Genomic DNA, 24,778 nt, shown 5'->3' on the forward strand with positions numbered 1-24,778 from the left:
GTGAAAGCTGAAAATAGGCCTGCTATTATAATTGTAATATCTAAAACTGGTAATACTCAGGAAGTCTGTCACACTCAAGTTCCTTTCTTGATATCCTTCATTTTTTTGTGTCACAGATGGTGCACTTTGGTTTTAATGACATACTGTAAGTGTAGGAATGTATATGTATTTTCTGTAGTATTGAGTTGTAAACAAGTTTCATTTATTGACAAGTCTTGACAAGTACTCAAAATATCTCTTTCCACACATATTTTCATCTTTGCCAATAACAAATGATGGTGCATCATGATAAACTAGATGACTAAAGAGTGCTTTTGCCACACAAGGTACCACAGGTCTATTTTTTTTTGTTGCATTGTACAAACATTTTTAAAGCTGCCGGCTATTTTTCACCTCATTTCATGGCCCACAGCAGCGTGGTCATCTCTACCTTTCACTATGGTTGCTACTTGAAATAACATTTGCATGGACACAGTTTGATTCTCTCATTTGAAAGAAAGATGACAAGTTTATTGACCACCAGTTCAACAGTACATTCATTTCTGTCCTTGTTTCTGCAGCTCATATTAGCATAATGTGGTGTTTTCAGTCTGAAAGCTACTTTGTTGAAGACTGCAATAGAAGGGACTGATCCTGGAGCACGTTTATATTGTTCCTCTGGTTACCCTACTTACTTATTATCTCACTCCAACTTGGGTAAGGGTCCGTAATTCACAGTAGCATTTGCAACACAGACGGGATGTTGTACTTGATTGATGGATCAGGAACCAGAAGAGCTTTAGAAGACCAAAATGGAGGCATTGTTAAGGCATAATCATCCACAAACACCTTCCCTTTATGCATGGACAAATTTAAAGCACTTCATTGAAATGACGGTTTTGACAAATCACCTTTAAATGTCTGTTACTGCCTTTTCTTTTGCACTTTGCCCAAGGTCTAACCTAAAGTAAGCTTGTGGCAGTTTGTCAACATGATTCGGCCCTTTGTCAGACCAAAACAAAACAAAAAACCTGCAAAGAGGAGAAAAAGCACTGACAGCTTGCTTTAAGTGCAACTCAACTAGACCATTATAAAACACATCAATATGATGCAAAAAGAAAAGGAAAACATTTGAAGTAAAGGTATAACAAGGAAGACAAAATCAATGGGAGATAAAGGACACAAGTCCTGCACCAGTTTTGCAGTGTCCTGTAACATAAAGCACCGTTCTCACTGAGAACTATCGTGAACAAAAACACCTTTACAAAAAATGCCTGCACTGCACTGATTAAAAGTCTTGTTATTCAGCTCATTCATACAACCCATTGTTGATTTTGAGGGGAGCTTGGTTGTGAGCGAGGCTTAACTTGAAATTATAAGTGGAAACAATCTTTTACATCATTAATAGGACGTTACCTGTTTCTGCACCCGCTGATTTCCTTTATTGAAATACTGTAAATCTCATGATATTCTAGTCATTCATGAACAGTAATTATATGGCGTGGGAACATGTATATCACCATTGAATCCCAATTTATAGTTTGACAAGGTCCATGCCACTTCTGCCTATGATTTAGATTTATTTGACTTATTAACGAAGCTTCAGTTTGGAAACAGAGAGAACTGACTGGGCAGCTTTTTATAACAGTCTGCTCTCTATGTCTCAGTATCTCTCCAGGAAAGCAGGCAACACATCCTATATGTGTGTGCAAACATGTGATGGACAGTAGTGGACAAGGTATTCCTCCATTCGTTCTGAATGTTTCATTCAATCTGGCTGCTTTCCATGGGAACAGAGGGTGGGCGGGGGCTGTTGGATGCAGTGGCCCGAGCCTTCCAACCAAACAGAGCTTCCTGTTGGAGAGAATAACGGTTGTGTCAATGTGTATGATTTTAGATGTGCTGTTATTGATGCATGAATTAAAAAAAAAAAACAGCAGCTCACCTGCATGGAGCCCAGAGTGATCGTCCAGCCTCCAGGTGAGTCTCCCCCACGGGACCTCACTGCTGCGGGGGTAAGGACGCCAGCATCCACGGCCTGGGCTGAACCCTGAGGTGCGGCGTCTTCTGAAGCTGATGGGGTTTGTGTGGATAAAGCGGGAACAGTCTGTGTATTTTGGGCTGGTGCTGCACCTGTCTCCTCCTCGATGGGTGTATCTTGTGAGCCGCCCAGAACAGAGGAGGAGTTTGAGAGCGGCGGAACTGACCCAGACACACAACTGGGTGCTGGGCTGCTCTCCCCGGAGGCGCTGGGAGTTGTGTGAGCGTGCGTAGGTTTCTTCCTGCGGAGCGTGTCGATCCAGCCGGAGCTGTGTCTGGAGGCAAAGTTGGCCAGGGCCAGAGACGAGAGCCTCATGTTCTTTCCTGAAGTGATCAGCTCTCCAAATCCTTCCTGGTGGGCAAAGGCGTAGCCTGACCTTCTAGAACCGCCACGAGCACCCAGACGGCCCTCTGACACACTGCCCAACCCACGGCAGGCACCTCCCTCGCTACGATCTACCGGTTTTCGCTTCTTCTGCCGCACCAGCTGAGTGTAGCGCACCTGGAGAAGAATCATGGACAAGAGGTTTGAATTTTGGTGGTTTGGCACTGTTTTCCTTCTTTGAGCCAAGCTAAGCTAATGAACTTCTCATAAAGGGAAGTTATGTCTTGAAAGTTGCTAAATTCTTCTATTTTTCTGTTGACGACTTTCTTTTTGCTCTTTTGCCACCTATGTGCCTTATATTTCGTTTCCTGCACATTTTTCAGTCCTATGTATATCAGTGTTTCCTGGGTCTCATCTATAAACGTTACTGCCATCACCTTTATTATTACCTATTATCTTGAATAGGTAAACCAGCCATTTCAAAGAGATATACATTTGATAAATCACAACTTTGTTTTATGAATTTGTTATTTTAAACATATACACATGTAAACACTTTATAAATTAGACCAAATAAATACATTCAGTTAACAGGCGACGTTATTCTTCTTATTTCCTACCTTCAGTAAAACAAACAAATGTACGCAAGCCTTTCACAATACATTCAATGTTATAAGTACTACAATTATAAGAATTGCAGATATAAATGTTTAATAAAAGACTATGGAAGAGATTCTGCAAATGAATTTGGGGACCCCAATAAAATCAGCTGCAACCCACCGATGGGTCCCGAACCAGTCTTTGACTGCTACATAATGTCTACCACAGCAGGTTTGGTTGGAGGCCCCGCTGGCTTGAGACACTGACTGACGAGGCCACACACTGAGCTCGTATACTATAAAGTAACTTGAGTCATTAGGGTACACTGATTAAGTCAATATTTGCAGAGTACTTTCAGTGCACGAGGCCAGTGATGGTAAGCATGGACTCTTCATCACACACAGATGAACTGTTTGTACGCGTGCAGTTAATCATTAGCTGAGACCAGTTTCAAACTGACCTGTTGCGAAGACGAGACATTGACACATGTTGCAAAGAAGAAGATGGGCACATCAGGGTCAGAAACGTTGTGTTTGTGTGTGTTTTCTCACCGTGTCTGAGAGCTGAGGTTTGAGGTCCACCTTAAGGAAGCGGAATGCCAAAACTGGAACTATGCATATTGCTGTCGCCAGCGCAATAGTTAACCACACGACTGGCTGCAACAATGTGATCTGGGCACTACCTGTACTCACAAACGCACACAAACAAACACAAACATTAAAAATATGTTTTAGGAGTTTACAGCATTTCACAAATACTAAGAACACACAGATATTAAACATCGTTACATGATGATCTATATGGTGGCGTGAAATGATTTCAGCAGGTGACTACAGTAAACATTATTAAAGTATTATATTTTATAGAGCCAATACACAAATATATTTGGTAATACTGGTTTATTGACATTTCTAAATGATCCTCCCTCAGTGTAATCTATTACAATTCACTTGACAAATGTGAAGCATCCTTAGAAAATACATTTTTTTAAGCATTTTATATTCCGAAATATTTGATATTGGCTACAACAATTAAGTATTGGTCAGTCTGTCTGTCCGTGTGTGAGTGTTTGCGTGTGTGACAAATAACAAGAAGAGGGGACCGACCTACAAAGTGGAACTGATTGGGAAAGATCATGAAGAGGGTCTGACTGTGCAGAGCGAGCATGATGGAGAAGAAGAGGCCCAGAGAGCCCCACACAAACACATGGTTAATAACAGTCCAGAAGCCTGTGTCAAGAGCGATCTACATAGACACAGACACACATGCAAAAAAACAACACAGTTAATACACAATGCTGCTACAGACAGTAGTTAAACGTTGAGGTTGCAAGCTGTGACGAAAGCCGCACAGGCCTCTCTCACCTGTACGCTGACCACAATGACCAGGGCTGTTGCTGTGGTGACTGCAAAGGTCTGGTAGTCAGCGAGGGGCACTCCGGTGCTCTGAGTGGCGTCGGACAGAACTGCACAGGGGACAAAAAACAGCACCACTGACGTGTAGATGCCCTGGGCGATGCAGATGAAGAACTCTCTCTTGTTGAAGAGGAGGTTGAGCTGCCCCGGCTCATACAGTTTAGGATACTCCAGACTCCTCTGGTCAGGAACATCCTAAAATAAGAGAAGATGTGTAAGGTGCTGCATTTACTAAAATAACACCATTTTAGTGTTTAGTGCTTAACACGGTTGAGGTAAACATCAGCCTCCTTGAGGACTTCCTCTATCTGGTTGTGGTCGTAATTATAAAAGTACCTGGAATGTACAGTTTACCAACATATATGCCAATATATTCACAATAACAACGCTAACATGCCAATGCCAAGAAGGTATAATGTTTACCATGTTCCCCATCTTGGTTTGGCATGCATGTTAGCAGCACTTAACACAAAATACAGCTGATACTGATGGAAATACCATTAGTTTGGAGGTATTTGTTCATGAAAGTTAAAAGTTCAACCTGATGATGGCACTGGGTGAAAAGTTAAGTTGTTGTGGCACTACAGGGGTAGTCTGGAGATTTTTTTAAGTCAGTAAGGTTCATCCTCTGGGGACCATGAATTGTACAAACTTTTATGGCAGTTCATCCAATAACTTGTTGAGATATTTCAGTGTGGTCCCAAGTGGTGGAATGACCAACCAACAGACCAACACTGTTATCTCACTCAAGTGAAGCAAAAATGTAGCTTCACCAATTATTATTGTCCTGTTGCCGTGGCTGATTACAATTTATATAGCAACAGAGAATTCACTTACATGCGTGTTCTTCAATTTAATGGAAAGAATACAACATGCACATTATGATTGAACAGACCTGGTCAAATATCCCCATGGCCAGCACAGGGAGGGAGGTGTAGACAATGTTGTAGAGAGTGATGAAGTACTGATCATACACGGTCTACAAGAGAGAGGAGATGGACACAAAAACACAGACAAAGGGAAAATCATAATTACAATTTCCGAACTTCCTTGTTGACATTAAGATGTCCTCATGAGCTCTACTCTCTGACCTGTGCAGAGAAGCCACAGAAGAAGCCAAACCAGAAGTGCACCATGGTGAAGGCAAAGTTCTTGTAGAAGAAGTAGCAGAGGAAGCGGCACATGCGCAGGTAGGACCAGCGGCCGTGCACCAACAGCAGGCGCTGTAGGAAGCGGAACTGGGAGAAGGAGTAGTCACTGGCCAGCACAGCCTGGATCCCCTCCTGACCTGAGATACCAACTCCGATATGAGCACCTGGAGGAGTGGAGAGAGAAAGACACAGAGAGAAAGAGATTTTAAAAAGTAAGCCACATAAAATTTGAAAAACTGGACTTTTGTTTTGGCTTTCTTGTAGGGTTTTTGATAGTGAATTGTGTTCATTAGAAGAGACAAATAACTAAGAAACAAAGAGGAGAAAGTATTTGAACTTATGTGGACAAAATAGGGCCTACTGTGGCAAAAACATAACCCTTTGTATATGTAATGTGCATGTTGCTTGTTGTGTATTTAAAAATAAAAATAGCTAATAAATCATCTATAAAGAATGAATAAATAATCAATTATTATGCCTTCATAAAGAAAGCTAAAGTGACAAATAAAACAAATGCTATTTGTCAGATTTGAAAAGCTTAAATCACAGGATGTGAATCAACCCCACCCATCGCTGCTGAATTGGCTGTATTTCTGCTTTTTACGTGCATAAATTAATTTGAAGAAACATGCACTTATACATGTTCACATGATGTACATCCATAAGGGGAAAAACACACAAGGTGATGCAACGATTACAAAACACAGACTATTTCAAACACACTTAGAGAAACAGAAGAATTGGTCAATGGCTTAACCAAACCTCTCTGTTTGTTTCCCTTTTAAGCAGCTTTATTGTTACAAAAACATCTTAGTATCATTCTGTGTCCCCTTGTTGCAACTGTTAATGAAGCTATTTGTTCTTTGCACTGAGTGAAATAGTAAAAAAATGAATGTATGGCGGCACAATTTCATCAAATGGAAATATTCAAGATGTCTTGTTTATAATTTTAAACATATTTCCCCGAAGTTCCGTCTGACATATTTGGTATGTTTAGGATTTCTAATAGAAGTAAAAACAAAGTTTTGTGGGTTTGAGCAAATGTTTTTTTCTGCACAGCGTAATGAGTAAACCTGCAGGTCAGTAAAAAGTTTAAAAGGACACTAATCACATTGAAGACACTAAGAAATTAGTTCCTCAATTAATGAGGACATCACACCGAAAGTAAGATACATTTCCACACCACCGTCGTCACTACTAGTAACACCATGTAGATAAACAACTTCTACCACACTTCTGCTGAGACTTTCCATTGCCTAAAGGTAGACACTGACATCCACGTGGTCAAACCCTACTTCTCTCTTTCCTCTCAGTCTTATCCTCCATGATTGCACAACTCACTTTTGATCATGCTAACGTCATTAGCTCCGTCTCCTATAGCCAGAGTGACGGCCTTCTTGTGTTTCTTGATGAGCTCCACCACCTGAGCTTTTTGCAGCGGGGTGACTCGGCAGCAGATCACTGCTTTGCACGCGCACGCTGTCGACACAAACTCCGTCTCCATGTCTGCTTCTAGTGCGTGGGCCTATCACAGAGCAAGAAAGAGTCGAGACGTTTTACGGGTAAATGGTAACGGGTCAGAGTTGCAGCTGTGGAAGAAAAGTTATTTAAGAAGAATATGGTTTGTTGACGCAAGTTAGACATTGACGAGAGTTGACGGTTTAACTTATGTTTTGTGAATGTGAGTGTGGGGGCGTGTTATTAATACCAGACTGTGTCCGTTGATTACGAGGGCAAACTCTCCAGAGATGTTGTCCATGAGGTTGGAGGAAGGAGGAGGGCACTGCAGCTGTTTCCCTCCTTCTCTTCCTCCCGTACCATCTCCTTCTTGTCCTTCTCTGAACCCGTTACCCATGAAACATCCCTCCATCCCCTCCTCCTTCCCTCCATCTCGGGTTCTTGACAGCTCGATCATCCTTTCCCTCGCCCTCCTGGAGAGGAAGACAAACAAACTCAACATCAACATGGCTTGTCTTTGACAAAAAGACAGAATCAAAACACAACCTGTGTATGAAGAGAAAACAGGAGAGATTGGCAAAACAGACACAGCTGAGAAAACAAATCTAACATTAGTTGAAGAAATAAGGACCCTGAAGTTGGTGATGTTTAGGCCCCTTGCCTACAGCGATGTATCACCGCCCGCCACAAAAAAAGATGGCGTCATGTGTTTCTTTGCTATATATGTTCAGGCTATTTGACTCTTAAATGGTAAACATTTGGCACTTTAAGGAACATTTTGTCACATTAAGGTTTCATTATTATGCTTTGTTATGTGTTGTACTGTCTTTCGCTAGCACTAGCATCATTGAATGACATCGTCATTGACAAGAGAAAATCTTTGACATATGCTGGTTTTACACTAAAGATGGTAGATTTATTTCTTGGTGAAAGGAACAACTACATATTTAAACTACTAACTATTTTATGACTCAACACATTTTGGAGGAGGCAGTACATTAGCAGGGCTGTGCATTTAGAGACTTCTAACCAGCTTGGTGGTTTTAATGTGTTGATTTAACTGCAGAGGCTGAATGAAAGCTTGGGTTAACCACTGGATATTGTTCAGTAAGTCATGTAAAGGGGGAAACTGCTACCTCACCTACTCACTGCAATCATGCATATACAGTACTTCTTAGTTATTTTCTGGTCAACACCTGCCTTTTCTTATTTTTGTTCTGTGTTAATCCTAGAGCGTAGAGAGGCACCAGACAGACAGACAGAAAGACAAACAGACAGACAGACAGACAGAAAGACAAACAGACAGACAGACTGACTGACTGACTGACAGACAGACAGACAGACAGACAGACAGACAGACTGACAGACTGACTGACAGACAGACAGACAGACAGACAGACAGACAGACAGACAGACTGACAGACAGACTGACAGACAGACAGACAGACTGACCCGAGCTCCTGCCGTACACTCTGGACAGTGTGTCCACAGATGATGAACACCTCGGTCATGTCATCTGTAAGCATCTTGCAGGAATAGCCTATGTTGACAGCTGTCTCTGTGAGAGAAAGGGAGTGGGTTACTGAAGTGCAGTTAATCGTTTTAGCTGAACATGTTGAAGATTCATGATAAAGACAGACTGATAGCTCAGATGGATCAAAAGTTGAGCTGAACATGCTAATATTTTCATTTAATGTGAGAAAAGTGTTCTAATTTCACTGCCTGCATGCTTTGTGTGTTTTTCAGGTCTGCTAAGTTACCCTTTGTTTGTGTGGAGCTTTGCAAATGGTGTTTTTAAAACAATAGTGTGCAAAGTAAGCTCTGAAAGTGTGTGGAAAAGTGTACGTGTCTCACCCTGTTTGTCTCCAGTGAGAACCCAGATCTTAATGTTAGCCAGAGAGAGGACAGCGATGGTCTCTGGGACGCCTTCCTGCAGCTTGTCCTCTATAGCTGTGGCACCCAGGAGCTAGACACACGGGCACACACACATTAATTCCAGTTATCATACCAGCTGGAAATTTAAGTAGTGCATAAATGCAATTTCTGTCTAACAACTTGAAATGGCTTACCATCAATTCAACTCATTAAATCGACAATCAGTGAATTAACATCCTGCACTGAGAAAATGTATTGTTTAGCTACAGTAAAAAAGAGGAATTTCCCCTCACCAGTTTAGACGATACATCCAACGAAACCTGAAGTTTCTGTTTTTAAAGTGCTATTTTTATTCCGTTTGCGGAAGGAAGTTTGGTTGGATGGATGCACACTCTCTCAGGCCAAGTCACTAACCATCATGTCTTGTTCTATCTGCTCATAAGCGTCTGCCAGTCGTTCCTCTCTGCAGCTGACGGCCTTGTCAGCGTAGCGGTGGCTCTCTGACCATGCCTCCCACTCGTCCTCTGACAGGTCCCTGTAGGCCAGCGCCAGCGTCCGCAAACCATCGGCTGCATACTCCTAGAACCAAATATACAGTATACACACAGGCATGTGCAAACATAAACACATACACACATTCTGACACGACGATACACATTGGGAGAAACAATGAAGTCTTAAAGGTCGATGGCACTCTATTTCACTGTCAAGGTCCAAATATAGGTCAAAAATATCAGCGTGTGCCACGTGTCAAGTTGATATACTTTATCTGAGTAAATGATTAAATACTTGTTTGAGCTGTTTCCAAGTTTGGAGACACTAGATGGCAGTACATCCATCCCTGTTTGTTTACTCACATTGAGGTGGTCCGAGGTGACATTGGTTAGTTCCTGGTTACAGGGGTGAAGTCTCTCCAGCAGCACAGTGTCAGCTCCTTTACAGTACAGACGGATTCGACCCTCTGGGTTACGCACTGAGTACAATGAAAACAAGAAACTTCAAGAAATCCACACAACTCTTCCATCACCTTCAAATAATCAGACTCTTCAGACCCTCCTCTTTTTCATCTTCAGTAAACGTCATGACATCAGCCGACTGTTGAGGTTTAAACGTGTGCTCAGTGCCTCATGGTCCCGCTGCACTGTGGCAAGACCAACGTTGTTCTTAAGGCCAGGGTGATATATGACCAGTGATTTCTGGGTAGTTTTCCAGCCAAGACCAATCTTAGGAACACACAGTGAAACCTTACTGAGGGATAAAATGTCAATATGACTAATAGCCTATATCCTGTCTGTTTAAATACATATTTTTGATTTGAACAAAAAAAGCTCAACTCATCAGATGTGTCCACTGCAATAAAGGCCAGTTCTCGTTGTGTTAGTGGCAGCCAAAGTATGAAAGAATTGTGCAAATCGTCCAAGACCCCAGATTTAAAGTGATTTTCACATAATATTTAAGTCCCTGTACACCCAACATTGTGTTTTCTGCTGCAACAAGGTGCTCATCATTGTAACCTATCGTGAGTAAGGTTGTTTTACAAAAAGTCTTCAGGCAAAATCATTTTTAAGAGAAAAATAGGAAGAATACACACTTTACACACCAGAGTCCCTCTAAATAGTGTGTGGAAAATGCTTTAACTACAGAGTGGTTAAATTGCAGATAGTATTCTTCAAACCTTATTTCATCCAGATTAATATGAGATCTATTATATTTTATCATATTTCTTACCCACTTTTTCTCGACTTAAAATAAACATATTTTTTGTAAACTGAACATGATGATCCCTGCACACCTATAACAGACATCCTCTTGCGTATGTTGTTGAAGTCCAGTATGGCAAGCAGAGTGTAGGTGACAGGTCGTCCCATCTCTGTCGTAGTTATCGTCCCAGGTGTTCGGGAGCGAAACACAAAGCCGAAGTTTCGAGCTGCTGTCACTAGAGCCCCCTCATCTGGCGATTGAGCCTTGTAAACCAGCTCTCCTAGGCAGACCGATAACATGATGATAAATAAGGGAGAGAAAATACAGATTGGCTTCAGTGTTTTCCACCATTTGACCTCCCACATTCCCCTTGCCTTGCTCACCCTCGCTCTTCTCCTCACTCATAACGGTGTGGCAGAGGGATAGCAGGCGGAAAAACTTGTGAGTGTGTGCGTCTCCCACTTTCACTGATTCCAGCAGGGTGTCGTCATAGAAACAGAAGTCCAGGTCCGCCAGGGGGTTGAAGAGGGTGAAGTCCAATCTCTGAAGATAAATAGTGAGTCAGGGACTCTGATAATATGCCATAAACTAGCAGTACACACATATGCATGTGTATGAATGAGTGTGAAAGAGTGTTTCAGTAAAACAAAACAGTAATGGCTACTTACCTTTGGCTGAGGTGCCAACGGGTCCGTTCCTTCCCCTGACAGCAACACACAGAAGTGTAAGACTTTGTTGTGTACTTTTTGTGTCGGTGTGTGTATGGTTATTATACACATTGGCCACTTTATACGGTACACCTGTACAATCGAATGCAATCCAATTCAACTGCACTGCCAAAAAGTCCATAGAGTCCGATTTTATGACACCAATGTTTCTTTTACGCTGTCATAGAGGTGTCATAGAGAGCGTTCAGGTCATAGTTAGTGATGGTGTTGTACTGGACTGCAGTATATTCAGAGGTGTTTCTAATATTCGGAGCCCTAATGTATGTAAATATTAAGGACGTAGTCCATAACAGCACTCTTTTCTTGCATTCATCTAAAAATGAACATTATAAAGTAGAATTTATGGCACAACAGTTGTATTGAATTACAATAGACTATATAAGTGTACCTAATAAAGTGACCACCAAGTGTATACGTGTGTGTGTGTGGATGCACTAACCGTAAGTCTGTCCATTGATGGAGCACTTATTGAAGCTCATGATGTTCTGAGTGAGAGTTCCAGTCTTGTCACTGAAGATGTATTCAACCTAAAGGAAACATTCAATTGTTACACTGAATCTTAAATTACACAGGCAAAATAAAATATAATATATTGTAAATTTAGAAGTAAGATTAAAGCTGTGTTTTAAAACCATTTTCATATTCTGAAATAAAAAAAATATCTTTTTTACTTGTAATCAGGGTGAAAATATATTTTTTATTGAGATGCATGAAATGGATTTAGGGCGGGGATTTTTTGTCTGCTTATTATGAACTATAAGCCCAGGAGAGTGAAACATCGTTCAGTCCATTATATGTTCTCGTCTCTGAATTTATATCCTTTTTAGTCTGCAGGTGCATTTCATTTGTGCTAGTATGACTGTGGGATGGATGGGCAGAGCACATGATCAATAAACATGCGTGAAATATCAATATCACACACACAGACTGCAGTATTGTCAGTGTGGATGCCCACCTGGCCCAGCTCCTCGTTCAGAGTGGTGGTCCTGGCCTCAGCTGCTGTGTTACACAGTGAGCAGAACATGTCCTGGTCCCAGTTAATGAAGTAGCTGTGACCCAGCCTTATTACCTCCACACTGATACACAGACAGGTGACAAAGGGACATGATTACAACAGTAAAGTACACCTTGACAACAGAGAGAGAGGACAAAAAAAAAATTCTCACGCAGAGCAATTAGTCACACACCCATGCGCTAGTCAGGAAGCAGTGAGTGCAAAAACTTTTAAGACTACTAGATCAGGGGTGCAGGGACCACAGCAGTGGTTTGGAACTGGGGGAGCATAGGAAACAATTGTTAGGGCTTCATCTGCAGCTCTCTTACCTGAGAGGGAATCACTGTAGACAACATATACAAACAATGTCAAATAAAGCTTAATAATGTGTAATATAAGCAGTAATGTAATACAGGAAACAGTGTAATAAACACAATATTTGGTCGAAACAACGGTCTGCTAAGACATCAGCATTAATACCGCTTCTGTTCTGTTTTCTATTACTCATATTTGTCTTTCATCGCTCTTCTACACATGCTGTTTTTGCACAGTATGTCTTGGGCTTCTCCTCACCTGACATACAGAGAGATAGGCACCACGGTGTTGAGAATGATGACGTAAGACCAGAAGGAGAGGAAGGCCGAGAACAGGAAGTTGTCCACAGGGGGGTCCCAGGGCAGATAGCTCTGAAACAGGGAGCCAACCTCTCTCTCCCACACTGCGTTACCCACAGCCAGGATCACACCCATACACACCAGGAAGCCAAAGATCTGACAGAAACATGCAGATGGAGAAATGTTACAGTCAGAGTAAGCAGGAGTACAATCATACCTTACATTTGGATCTCTTAGTCAGTTGAACCCAAATCAGGATAGAATGACTGAGGAGATATAGGAAATGAGATTCAATCCACTGAGCTCATATCCTGAAATAGTGACGGTGTGAGCCATGAAAGTGAGAGGTTTGGGGTGTCCTACCCAGAGGACCAGAGTGTTCATCAGGCGATCAATGCTCGTACGCTTAAACTTGGTGCGACCGCTGTTCTGCATTAGCTTGGTATCTGGGCCTGAGACAAAAAACGGGGGAAAGTTAGAACTGTTATTCACATCATATACATACTTTCACACACAAATATTCACGGACACACGCAACCTGCGAAGATGACCAGGCCGTAGCAGGCCTCCGTGTTGCGGAGGACGCATCCTCGTAGCAGCATGTTCTGGTTCGTCAGGGTGTATTTCTTGTCTCTCCAGTACAGAGTCCCACAGAAACGATCCAGCTTGTTGTTGGGGGGTTCACACACCACCTCACCTTCACACACACAGAAATATAAATCATAAGCTATATCATAGATGTCCACCAAATCCAATTACATTATTAGGTTTGTTTTCCTATAGCTGTATGATATAGTGTTGAATTAATCATGCATGTGACATCAGGCCGTTGTCACACACATAAACACACACCCAAAGACTGAAACACACACCTTTCGTAAGTTGATAAGCGGCAAAGTGTGGGTTGATTTGCAGTAATGCATTTTCCACAGCAGGTGAGGAATGTGTGGGTGTGGGCGTGCTGTGCTGTGCTCACATACAAGTCTTTCGTTGTGTGAGACTAGTGGGCGAGAGATGATAGGCTGTTGCTTAATGCTGGCAGGGGACGGCAGAGAGAAAGTGTGTGTGCGTGTACATTTTGTGTGGGGTTTTTTTATGTTCATGTTGCGAGGATGTGAAGGTGGATAAGGTTTGTGTTAAACACTGAAACCTGCTTGACCTATATATTATCAAGAACGGAAGATGAACCAAACCATAAATCGAAATAAGAGGAGGAGTTTTCTCAAAACTCACCGTCGAATGAAGCCAAGTTGTTCTGGTTTCCAAGTTCAGATGTCACTGAGACAGACTGACGAACCTTCATATTGGTCTCTCTGCAAGATAATACAGCACACAGCGATTTAGATGTCGTGTCCCGTTTCTTCTGCAGATTGTGAGGTACTGTGAGTCGATGGTAAAATATGGTGTGTTTTCTGACCCATCTAGCTCGGCTGTCTCAATGTAACAGAGTCCATGAGGTTCGCTGCTGGACAACAGGAGCAGGTCAGCCTGAAAGAAGATACAATATCAGAGCATCCACTGCACTGACGGCACAGGAACATAATTAGTACGGCCCAGATGGCACAGTAATGATAGAACTGACAGAGTATTTGCATCTGCAAACAAGTTAGTAATTAACAACAGTAGGTAGCGTCCCCTAATAAGGCACAGACTGTACTGTATCAGTATCAGTACTGTACTGTTTAAGTAATCTGAATTAAAATGGGCCCTGCAAGAATACTGATCACTGTGTGTGTATGTGTGTGTGTGTGTGTGTGTGTGTGTGTTTGTGCATGTAATATCGATGTGTTGGACAGACACTTACTGCCACGAACTGTTTGTTTTCCAGTTTGACGATATCACCCACTCGAACGTTCATCCACTTTTCATTCTGTAGCCTGAAACAGAGAAACAGAGAGAAAACAGTGAGTTAGAGAAGCTAAGAAATTGTTGCGATTTAGGAAACCTTGCAAAGAAAAACTTTACTAAGTTGCCATTGCATGACAGGAAACTCACGAGCCACGGATGAGGACCTGAGACTGACGGTTGTTCACTTGGTTGTCACTCTTGTGACGAAACTGCAGGTGACAAATATCAATATGAGCTTTTCAGGAGCGGAGCTGACCATATTCAAGAGTTTCTGCTATAAATAATCTGGTGCCCCTGTGTGATTTCACAAAATTAAGTGAGTATATGGTGATCAGAAAACATGCTCACATAGTCATCTGTGGCATCCTTTACTGCGGTGATGGTCAGCACGAGAGCTAAAGGCACAATGGTAGTGAACCAGGAGAGGGAGGAGATCTGAGGTATTAGCTAGACAGAGACAGAGAAGGTGGGTTTGCAGATTAGTTTGAAAAGGGACATCAAAGCAGTCAGAGAAAACCACATCTCACCCAAGCTACACAGACCGCTCAACGTCTTCAAGTAGAAGCAATAAGGTTGTACAACTGACTACAACCATTCATTGAATTTCCGTGTTTCAAGCCAACTATCACTTTCTGACACATCTCTGTCCTTAAGAGATGTAAAACCAGTAGCTCTTCAGCCTTTGAAGTTCCAGCTGCACTCACACACACACTGTCTCTCTCTCTTTCTCCCTCCCTCCTATGCTTACATCCCTCTTTACATCCCCCCTTGACCTCCTCTACTCACCTGCAGTATGAGCAGGAAAAGGAAGTAGGTGTTGGCTACTTCCTGGAACTGCTCAAACAAGTTGACGGGCAGAAAGGTGACAATGTTGTACTTGGATGTCATAATGCAGTTACTCTGGATGAGGAGGAGGGAAACAATCATATGGACTCTCACAATATCTCAGTTGAATTGCTTCAAAGATTAAAATGTTCTCTCATCTTTTATGAACATAATTTATATCATGGACAAGAGAATGTTCTTACCGCGTACTGAAACTTTTCGTTGTACTCTCTGTCATTGGCTCTGACCCTCCTCTCCTCCTCTGAAGGAACAAGGCACCAAATTAGTCATTAGAGGATGATATCACAACTGAAATATACAGAATGCACTGCATCTCTGTGTGTCAAAGTGGATAAAGGGACCAATTGTAAATCCTTAATAACCACAGCAGTTAAATCCTCCGGAGACCTGCAGAGAAAGAGAGTGAGGGAGACAGACAGTCCACTATGTTTGTGCAGATATGTATTAATCAATGAAGCTGGAGTAGTCTGCTGGAGGTTGTTTTATTAGTATTGGGTCAGACACAATCATTCTGACACACACACACGCACACACACACACACGTCAGATTATGTCAGATTATGATCTGCAGAAACGCAACACAAAACCACAGATGTGCATCTGTATGAGTCAACAGGAGTACCGAGACCCTTTACAGGTATTCACAGATGAAGAATAACATCCATTACACTTATGACTTAAATCTACAGAGAATGGAAGTAAAACAGTGAAATGTCTGCCCTCCTGACCCTGCTCTTTATCCTCTTGCTGTTTTTAGGTTTCTGTTTATGCTGAAGCAAGGTATTTTAGGAGTTCCCCTCCTCTTTCACCAGGCCTGGCTCCTCTAATATTGATGAGACTGCTTTTTAAATGAAATGACTGGCCTGTTTTGCACAGGACTGTACACAGTTCATATGCACGCACACACGCATGCACGCGAGCACACACACACACACACACACACACACACACACACACACACACGCATACACGCACACACGCACTTTTGCAAAGACGTACTGTAGCTCTGAAACCACAAAGTCCTCAACACACTTTTGACTGAGAGGCAATGAGGCGCCACAGGAAGGGACATCACACAACAGAGGCCTTATGCACACATATAAACAAAGACCATGTGGTTTCCTGTTTCTGCAGCACTGTGAAGCCTGGTCATGTCTTTGTTTGTGCTCTACCAAACAAACCTCTTAAAGAGATACCGTAGCGCTCCTCTTTGTTCTTACAGGTTATGATCAAGACAGATTTGGTCACAACGCCAGACGACTTGAGACCAGCTGGGCTGTTGTCACAGTGGATTAGATAACTTAGAAAACACAAATTATTTCTCTCTGTGTTTAACATTCTAAGTTGCTATCAAGCGCTAATACCTAAGTAGAGTTACGACAAGAATAACCAAATAAGTGGACACTATCACAGTGTTTGTTATATTGCAATATTGACATGTAATGTATTTCATATACTGTATATTATATATTGCTATGGATACACTTTTAGTTTATATATTATAGTCCATTTGTAACTTAACAAGCATGCGAATTACATGACAAATCAAGGTACTTCCTCACACTGATGTAAAACAAATTCAACGTATTGCTATTATTATTTTTATGTAACTAACAATAAATAATCGGCCTCTTAGAAATAAGTTAGAATAGTCTTGTTTTTGACTATTATAGTATGCTATCCTATGTTGGTATTATATATTCTAGCTGTTTTAGTTTCTTTATATTTATAGTGTATTCTAATATATTCTTGATATTGTGTATTCTATAGCTATACAGTATATCTCTAGTGCATTTATGTATATTCACTGTGTGTTTTCTTTTGCCGTAGATAACTTAGCTTAGCTTGCTACTCTGATTCGCATAACAATATCAGATTTGTCTGATCTTGTGAGTACACGTCTATTCTGTTGAAACCTCCTCTTTTCCCTCTGGCACCTCTCCCAGCTACCTGAAGGTCATTAGTTTGCTTTTTGGGGGAAGTGTTCACCAGACAGATCTGACAGGCAGCGAAAAACCTGCAACCCTCCATGAAGAGGCCACAATGCTTGTGCAAGGTAAGCACAGAGACACTGAGGCTTCCGAGCATCTGATGTCAGGACCAGGCGGTGTCTGTCCCAGCTGCGCAAGCTCACCAACCCAAGCTGAATGCATGAGCATCTTTAGCAAACTGCCCATTAAGTGTTTAATGTCTCTGACAGCTTCAAGGGCACTAGAAGCCCTGACGCAGAGTAGCTGCTACACAGCAAGTCTGTATAAATCTATAAAACTCCATTACTGAGAAATTTTCAGTTGCAGGCTTACTCTGCTGTGAGGGTAAGGTTTACATAAACAGCTGGGACATAAAGTAGTACATCAATATTGATTCAAAGTAAAATACTTAATACCAGAATGACTAAGTGAGTCACTTTCTTTCATTCCTGTCTCTTTAACACTCTTCCCCCAATGGTTGGACATGTAAGGACACGTGCAACAGCACACAACCTCATGTGTCCATAAGCAGCAGCACACTCTCACAACACAGTGGACAAAGACTGAAGCCCTAACAATAATGAGCAAAGAGATATCTGAGCTATGGGAAATGCTGTTGTCATTGCCATGACTGAACCTAAGGCAGGATCAGTTTCTGCACAGACGTGATCATCACTCACTGTGCCTCATTTAATTCGATGAAGATGGGATGGTAGAATTGTCTGCGGTCATGTGCGTGCCTGTGCACACACACACACATACACATACACAATGATCTAATTAGTTGGAAAACAATGCGGGTGACACAGTGACAGAGCTGGAGGTCAAATCAAGGTGCACATCCAATCGGATTTGTGATAGTTAAGCAAAGGAATAAGGATACAGATGAGGCAGTGCAGTGACAGCGGAGGCTGGCGCCTGGAAGATTGATCAGTGTCTCAGCCAGCAGAGACAACAAGGACATCATCCTACTTATTTATGCAAAATTCAGATTCAGATAAACTCATGTTTTGTTTACACATGCACAGATTTATAACCAGCTCTAAACATCAGGAAAACAGCTGAAAACTTTGAGGCACATTATACAGGTTGTCTCTTAACAATATAGGGATATACAACTGATAACAGAAGAAAATGATCCAAAACACTGGGTGGCAGTGAAGACTTAACAGTAACTATGAGTATGAAGAATGAGAATTATTGTTATTTCCCTGTTCCCGGATGCTGATGTCTAATAAACACAGTGAAAAAGTTCAATGTAGTATAAGTACAAGCTATAATATAAAATAAGCCAATTAGGTCTGTAATACGCACCCATGTAATATGATGAGGTGTAAGCAGTGTACACACACAAACACATAAAAACTGTTTAGTAAAAGATGGGGCCAGCGTGATGAAGAAGCAGGAATGAAACTTGGACTCAGTTGGGATGAGGATGATGAATTATGTTTATTTGAGATGCAGTTTGTGCAATCAACAACCTCCTGATGATCATGATGATGACGATGATGATGATGATGATGATGACAGTGAAGACTGTGGCACAATAATAATAATAACAATGTCAATTAAACGCAGCCTTAACTGTCACACAAACTCGTACCTGTACACCTCTTTTTCGATTTGGCTCCATTTAGTCCTTTCTGTTTCTTTCTTTTTAGGGAAAGGACGAGTGGAAACCATTTCTCCGGGATGTCTTTCGGTATTGTCATCTTGACTTTTCCAACAGTGACCGTCTAGATTATTGTTCAAATGTGCGCTCTTTCAATGACCGCCGCATCTCCGCAAGGACGCGGGGATGAAGCTCAGGTCCCAACTTCAGTCAAGTTGGATTAACTGCGCACCGTCCCATCCCTGCCTCTCTGTAGCTTCCTCTCTCGCCTCCCCAAACACACACACATGCGCGCATGCACGCACTCACACTCATTTGTTCTGTTTTGTCTCTCTCTCTCCTGCCGCAGAAACACTGAGGTCATTTTTTTCAGCAACTTTACAGTCGAATTTGTCGCTATAGGCTCAGCCTGCTTAAGAGTTATATGATTATAAAACATGGAGGTTGTAGACTTATTTATATCCTTAAGCTAAAGGTTGTAAAGTTTTTGTCTCGATGATGCACACACACAAAAAAAAGTGTTTCATCAATTCTGCTGCACAGCAGCCTCATCAATCAACTGACGCACCATGTGCAAAGTCTGCATCGTCATCTTTTCAGTCTCTTCCACAACACAAACACTGTCCGCTGTAAGCATTACGTAACCACAGAGGCTCTGGTTTGCAGTTACCACGGCAACCGTTCTGCAGGGACCCTACAGACGAGTCGCCGAATGAGGAAACTGGCCGCCATTTTGGATCTTTAGGCATGAGCACATTGCAGCATAGCTGTGGCGTTTAGAGCCAAAGTGGCTCGTGCACTTGCCCAGTTTCCTGCACGTTTTAACGGAGACGGTGCACTGCAGTGGGCAGGGCCAGACAGGTGCCTGCGCACGTGCTGCACGGTGAGCCTCGTGCAGATACATTATAGATTGCCAACCACACGCTTTTACGCACACTTCTCATATGCATTCCCTGATCGTGCTTTGTGGCCATATGTAGAATACTTATTTAACACACACACACACGCGCACAAGTATACTTAACTAACAAAAGGTGAGAGAGCTAAAGCTTCCATTCTCAGCTCTACAGGTGCACATATGGCTGACATATTCACCATGTTAAGTATTGACAGGAAGCCTACCTGTAAGAGTCAGATGGATAGGGCGAATTAAGGGTGATTACATTATTTTAAAAAACAACAACACACAAACACATGATAGGCTATATTTCAAATACCAATTTGAGGAAGAAATAAGGTTATATGATACTCCAATCAGGTCTGGCATGCCCTTTTGTTTAAACTTACAAAAAAACGTTTCTTTGTAACATTTTGGTGTTTGGGACAGGACCTTTGCAAGATTGCTAAAACACAGCTTATATTGATTTAGGCTAATATAAGCTATTTATAGGGCAATTTACAAATTTAAACTTTGATGTAATTTCAGATGCACATTTTCCTTTTTCTCTCCATCATTATGAATTAGGCTCCATGTTCATTTCTGTTAAACCGTATTACTAAAAGTTATAAATACATCCACAGTAGCCTATCAACATGCATGCCTTTGCTCACTGTCACAACCTCCTCCTCCTCTTAGCTCTCTTCCCCAAAAATGTATTTAACACATTTAATTTAGGTAAAAATGTCTGAAGTCCAAAACTTTGTCTCAATGGTGCCATCATAGATTATTATAGATAATTAGTTAGGGATGGGTTAAGAGGTCAAGGCTAAAGTTAGTCCAGCTAGCAAAAACAGCTAAACAGCTAAAGCATGAACATGTTTTGTGCTTAATTAGGGGTCCGCACACATTAAGAGGTTTGGAGCCATTGATGCATACAGAGCACAATGGCTCTCTATGGCTCGGCAAAAAATAATAATTTGATTTTCACTTATCAGCCAAGAAAATAAATCCTATTTAGTTATACTGTCCCACCATACGTCCCAATCACCCTTAATTCCCCCAGGTAATCATAGACCAATTAGTGTAATGAAAATGAGGCTCTGTCCTTCAACTCTGCGTGGGCACCTTACGTAAAGGACCATCACCGTCTAACTGTGGTCCCATTTGCACTTGGCAATAATGTGCATCTTGTACCCAAACTGACTGGATTTTACAAGATTAAATTTACAACTGGCATTATCATGCAGTATGTCTGTAGTCTTCTCTGACATCTGATTTGAGCTTGTCATGTCAAGTTTACTCTTCAGTAACATGTGCATATTTCCCTGGTGTTTGCATTTTTAAAGACACACGAGGCATGTGAGGCATTTGAAACATGAAGTTATGCTGTTGTCTTTTTCTTTTTAAAACTGAAGAGAAGGTGGTTACAGCAGTATCAGCAGGGATGAATTGCAACTCCATTCAATGTTTTCATCCATCAGCAGAGATGACACTGTTTATCTGGACATCAACCAATGTACAGCATACAAGCCTATATAATAAGCATAGTGTGCATTTAAGTGCTATCTGACAACAATCCATTCACTAACAACACGTATTAACACCAGGTAAAAGTCAAAACTCTGAGAGGCTTTGTGAGCTTTCCTACCAACAGATACTCCCACCTCTTTCACCATCATCAAACCTTCAGGACCACTGACGCTCACCAAACTAGTTTACCTGAATGCACAAACGATTAGTGTGTTGAGTGTCTGGTACTGACCCGGAGGAGGCCTCTTTCTGAACATCTCCACTCTGCCGCCGTCCTTCTACTATGGCCCATGGGATTGTCTGCAGAGGGAAACAAGAGGAAATGAAGAACGCAGAAGAGAAGCAGCACTAAATGTGAAGAGTACTGAGGAACGAGGACAGTTGAAGTGAGAAACAGATGAACGTATATTTTCTTCTGACTCACTTATTTAAAACCAAACAGGGCTCGTGCCTGCATTCAAGTGATGCACTCTATTTATTTCATGTCTTTTTTTTGTTTTCGGGGTGTGAAAAATATTCTCATAGAAGAGAGAAAGTAACTCAATCAGGCATTTCAACCACAGGACACACACACACACACACACACACACACACACACACACACACACACCAGACGATCTCTGGTCTGTTAGAGCCATAATGAGGAAATGACATTCAGCAGAGAGCTGCATCTGTCTCTGTGGCTCACACAGTGTCAGGGGACTGGTGGCTCGGGCCAGATCCACTGTCAGTCTCCTCCTACAGTGGATGAGAAAGAGTAACGGAGCGGTATTCTTCCCAGCACTTTTATCTTACCAACATTTATGCTGAGCTGTTAACACTACACACCTCGATGCTTTCGCTCACTGTTTTATCTCGGCTAAGTAATGGAAGAAGATGAGGGTGGGCGAGATGAGGTTGCAGAGGCGAGGCGTTATACATCCCAGCCTCTGGTTTGTAGTGCATGCTATAGCAGGTACAAACAGTATGGCAGACAGGGGCTCGAGGCAGCGAAACTTCCAATCAATACTCCTGAGAAAGAGCGCTCAGCCTCTCTCCATGTGAGTTGGGCCGATCAGCTTTCAGCTACAGTTTCCAGCATCGTCTCATGCCCGGTCATACACTCTTCTCTTTAAGTGCATGCTTTCTACTCACTTTCTACACTGTACACTGCCTCTTTATGAATCGAATAGAGACTGGGGAATGAGAGTTTGCCATGACCTCTTGCCTCTCTCCAGTCTTTTAGGTGTCACATCTCTCGCTCTCCATTTGTGGCTGCCGTCTTGTATAACCCTATAGTCCTGCAGTGCCCTTATGAAATAAAGCTGGCAAACCGGGGACACAATGAATATCTGAGCACCTTTCTTGCCCTTTGTGGAGAATTCCTTCCATATATCTCACTGGAGTCTGGCTGATGTTTTCGAGGATTTGGAGCAGCAAAAATCCTTGATGAAATGTGTAAACTGCAACACCGAAACTCACTTCCTCACATCTCAAACATTACAAAAAACAAGCATACATGTACTGTATATATAATATTCCTGTCGTCAGTTGGTTAGGTCATTATATCATTTCCCTGCAAGTGTAAATCTTCTTGAGCAGAAAAACACACATTTATGCGTCTGACCTCATAATATTACGTTTGTCTATGTAACCTCAGGATTCTTTACAGGTTTGTTAACATCTGCGTCTAAAAAACCCAGAATATTTTTCATTGATATCTACATGAAATCCTATTTACCTGAACCCAAAGAATATACTTGCTACCATCATAAGAAAGCCAACCAATAAATTGAAACAACAACAGACAAGGATGACTCTAACAAAGTGAAATCATTATGCACTCTAAGAGTTTTTAATCTCTTTTGATATACTACCAAAATATACAAATGGAGTTTTGTGTTGCTATATCTGCAGGACATCTTGTTAACATGAACTATAAGTTTACTGTTGGTCCCTATAGTTACTTTCTTAAGGAAGAAGATAATGAAATACTTTAATGCCTCTCACAAAGTTAAGTCATCATGTAATTGAATTATACCCCAATTAGTCCAAATGTTCCGTTAGACATAACAGGACATGCGGTGATGATGGGGTTAGTACACAACGACATGTCTAACTTTCACTTTGACTTTGGGAAATGTTCTGACTGATATCAGGCTACAGAGAGGTTTAAAATCCCCAGAAACTAAGAACTGTACATCTACTATATGAACTGGGCAGCTTTAATGTAAATCACATTGCCTTGGCGCAGTAATATGAGCTGAACTCTCCCCATTGAAAACCGAGAGAAACATCAATATTTTTTCAGCTGATTAAGTACTGGACTGCATGGCAAACCCGGCTGGCCATGCATGATGGAGGCGGCTAACTACCGCTACAACAGTTCAGGAAACAGACACCTACCTTTTCAAGTTGGCGTTATAAATAGGTTTCTGGTGGAGACATCCTCGTTGCTTCTCTCGCCGGGGTCATAGTGAGGTTTCGGGCTTGAGCTGGACGTTGGCCCCGTGATGGGACGCGGTCACTGAGGTGGGAGGGTGAAGTAGAGACACCGGGATGCGCTAGAGACGCCGTGTCGAGGTGAGGGAGGAGGGTTTGGCTTCGGCCAGGGGAGAAGAGGGAGGAGGGGCTGCACCTCCGGCTCCTTCTCCACCTCCATCTGAACCTCCCGCATTTAAGGACCTTAAAGAACATTCACTGAGGATCTGACATTTGCTCTCCATCACTGGTGGTGTTTTCTTAGTATTGCATGCCCACTGTTTGGAAACACAACTTTAATAAAAAACAAAGAAAACAGTTTTAGCATTCAAATATATGATGTATGTTTCTGTTTTTATCTACACATAAAGATATGTACTGCTTTAACACCTTTTAACACACACTTGCCATTTATTAATAGCCTTGTTTTTATGTCCTTTTGTGTCATACTGACCTCTACTGCTTTGTCAGCATTATCTGCTCCAGCATCTGTTCACTGCAACATCTGTATTATGCCCAACATAATGCAATAATCACTGAAACATTCTTATACCTACACCACATTGAAGATTCAACAATTAAATTGTAAACAAAATCATTTTTATATATTAGATCAAGGATTTTGTGTAGCCCATAGATCCCTATCAGAATTCAAATACTAAGTATAAGTTATATGCTCATACATGACACAATCCTTTACTGGTGGAAGAAGGGGAGATGGAGAGATGGTCTCATAAAAAAGATCACATAAA

The 24,778-nt window shown here is 41.8% G+C and overlaps 1 protein-coding gene across 2 annotated transcripts; it reads right to left on the bottom strand.

Annotated features, from left to right (window-relative positions):
• Positions 1 to 475: 475 nt before the first annotated feature.
• On the bottom strand, positions 476 to 24,100 carry atp8b2 (ATPase phospholipid transporting 8B2). 2 transcript variants are annotated; one of them, XM_031852885.1, is made up of 30 exons: positions 23,952 to 24,100; positions 21,799 to 21,866; positions 15,757 to 15,815; positions 15,515 to 15,628; positions 15,077 to 15,175; positions 14,876 to 14,937; positions 14,685 to 14,757; positions 14,298 to 14,368; positions 14,114 to 14,193; positions 13,419 to 13,577; positions 13,244 to 13,332; positions 12,840 to 13,036; positions 12,228 to 12,348; positions 11,712 to 11,799; positions 11,213 to 11,247; positions 10,928 to 11,087; positions 10,636 to 10,824; positions 9,701 to 9,816; positions 9,258 to 9,422; positions 8,823 to 8,934; positions 8,421 to 8,526; positions 7,219 to 7,441; positions 6,852 to 7,035; positions 5,451 to 5,674; positions 5,255 to 5,338; positions 4,309 to 4,554; positions 4,051 to 4,189; positions 3,496 to 3,626; positions 1,925 to 2,521; positions 476 to 1,833 (listed from the first exon to the last, which is right to left on the bottom strand). In XM_031852885.1, the coding sequence occupies exons 2-30, from the start codon at positions 21,821 to 21,823 to the stop codon at positions 1,744 to 1,746; spliced, it is 4,038 nt and encodes a 1,345-aa protein (XP_031708745.1). In that variant the 5' UTR covers positions 21,824 to 21,866; positions 23,952 to 24,100; the 3' UTR covers positions 476 to 1,743. The 2 variants fall into 2 exon arrangements, with proteins under 2 accessions (XP_031708745.1, XP_031708744.1); XM_031852884.1 differs by lacking the exons at positions 21,799 to 21,866; positions 23,952 to 24,100 and adding an exon at positions 19,148 to 20,897.
• Between the last annotated feature and the right edge of the window lie 678 nt (positions 24,101 to 24,778).

The sequence above is a fragment of the Anarrhichthys ocellatus genome, unplaced genomic scaffold (assembly GCF_004355925.1).
Source record: "Anarrhichthys ocellatus isolate YVR2014 unplaced genomic scaffold, GSC_Weel_1.0 scaffold13, whole genome shotgun sequence".
In the NCBI taxonomy this organism is placed as follows: domain Eukaryota; kingdom Metazoa; phylum Chordata; class Actinopteri; order Perciformes; family Anarhichadidae; genus Anarrhichthys; species Anarrhichthys ocellatus.

Bases quoted from the DNA above. Each gene is read 5' to 3' on its own strand.
- atp8b2 (XM_031852884.1), bottom strand. From the start codon at position 19,256: ATGACAATACCGAAAGACATCCCGGAGAAATGGTTTCCACTCGTCCTT. The intron at 14,938-15,076 runs GTGAGCATGTTT...TGTCACCTGCAG, and splicing joins AGGATGCCACAGATGACTAT to TTTCGTCACAAGAGTGACAA. The intron at 5,339-5,450 runs GTCAGAGAGTAG...TCTCTCTTGTAG, and splicing joins TCTGTGGCTTCTCTGCACAG to ACCGTGTATGATCAGTACTT.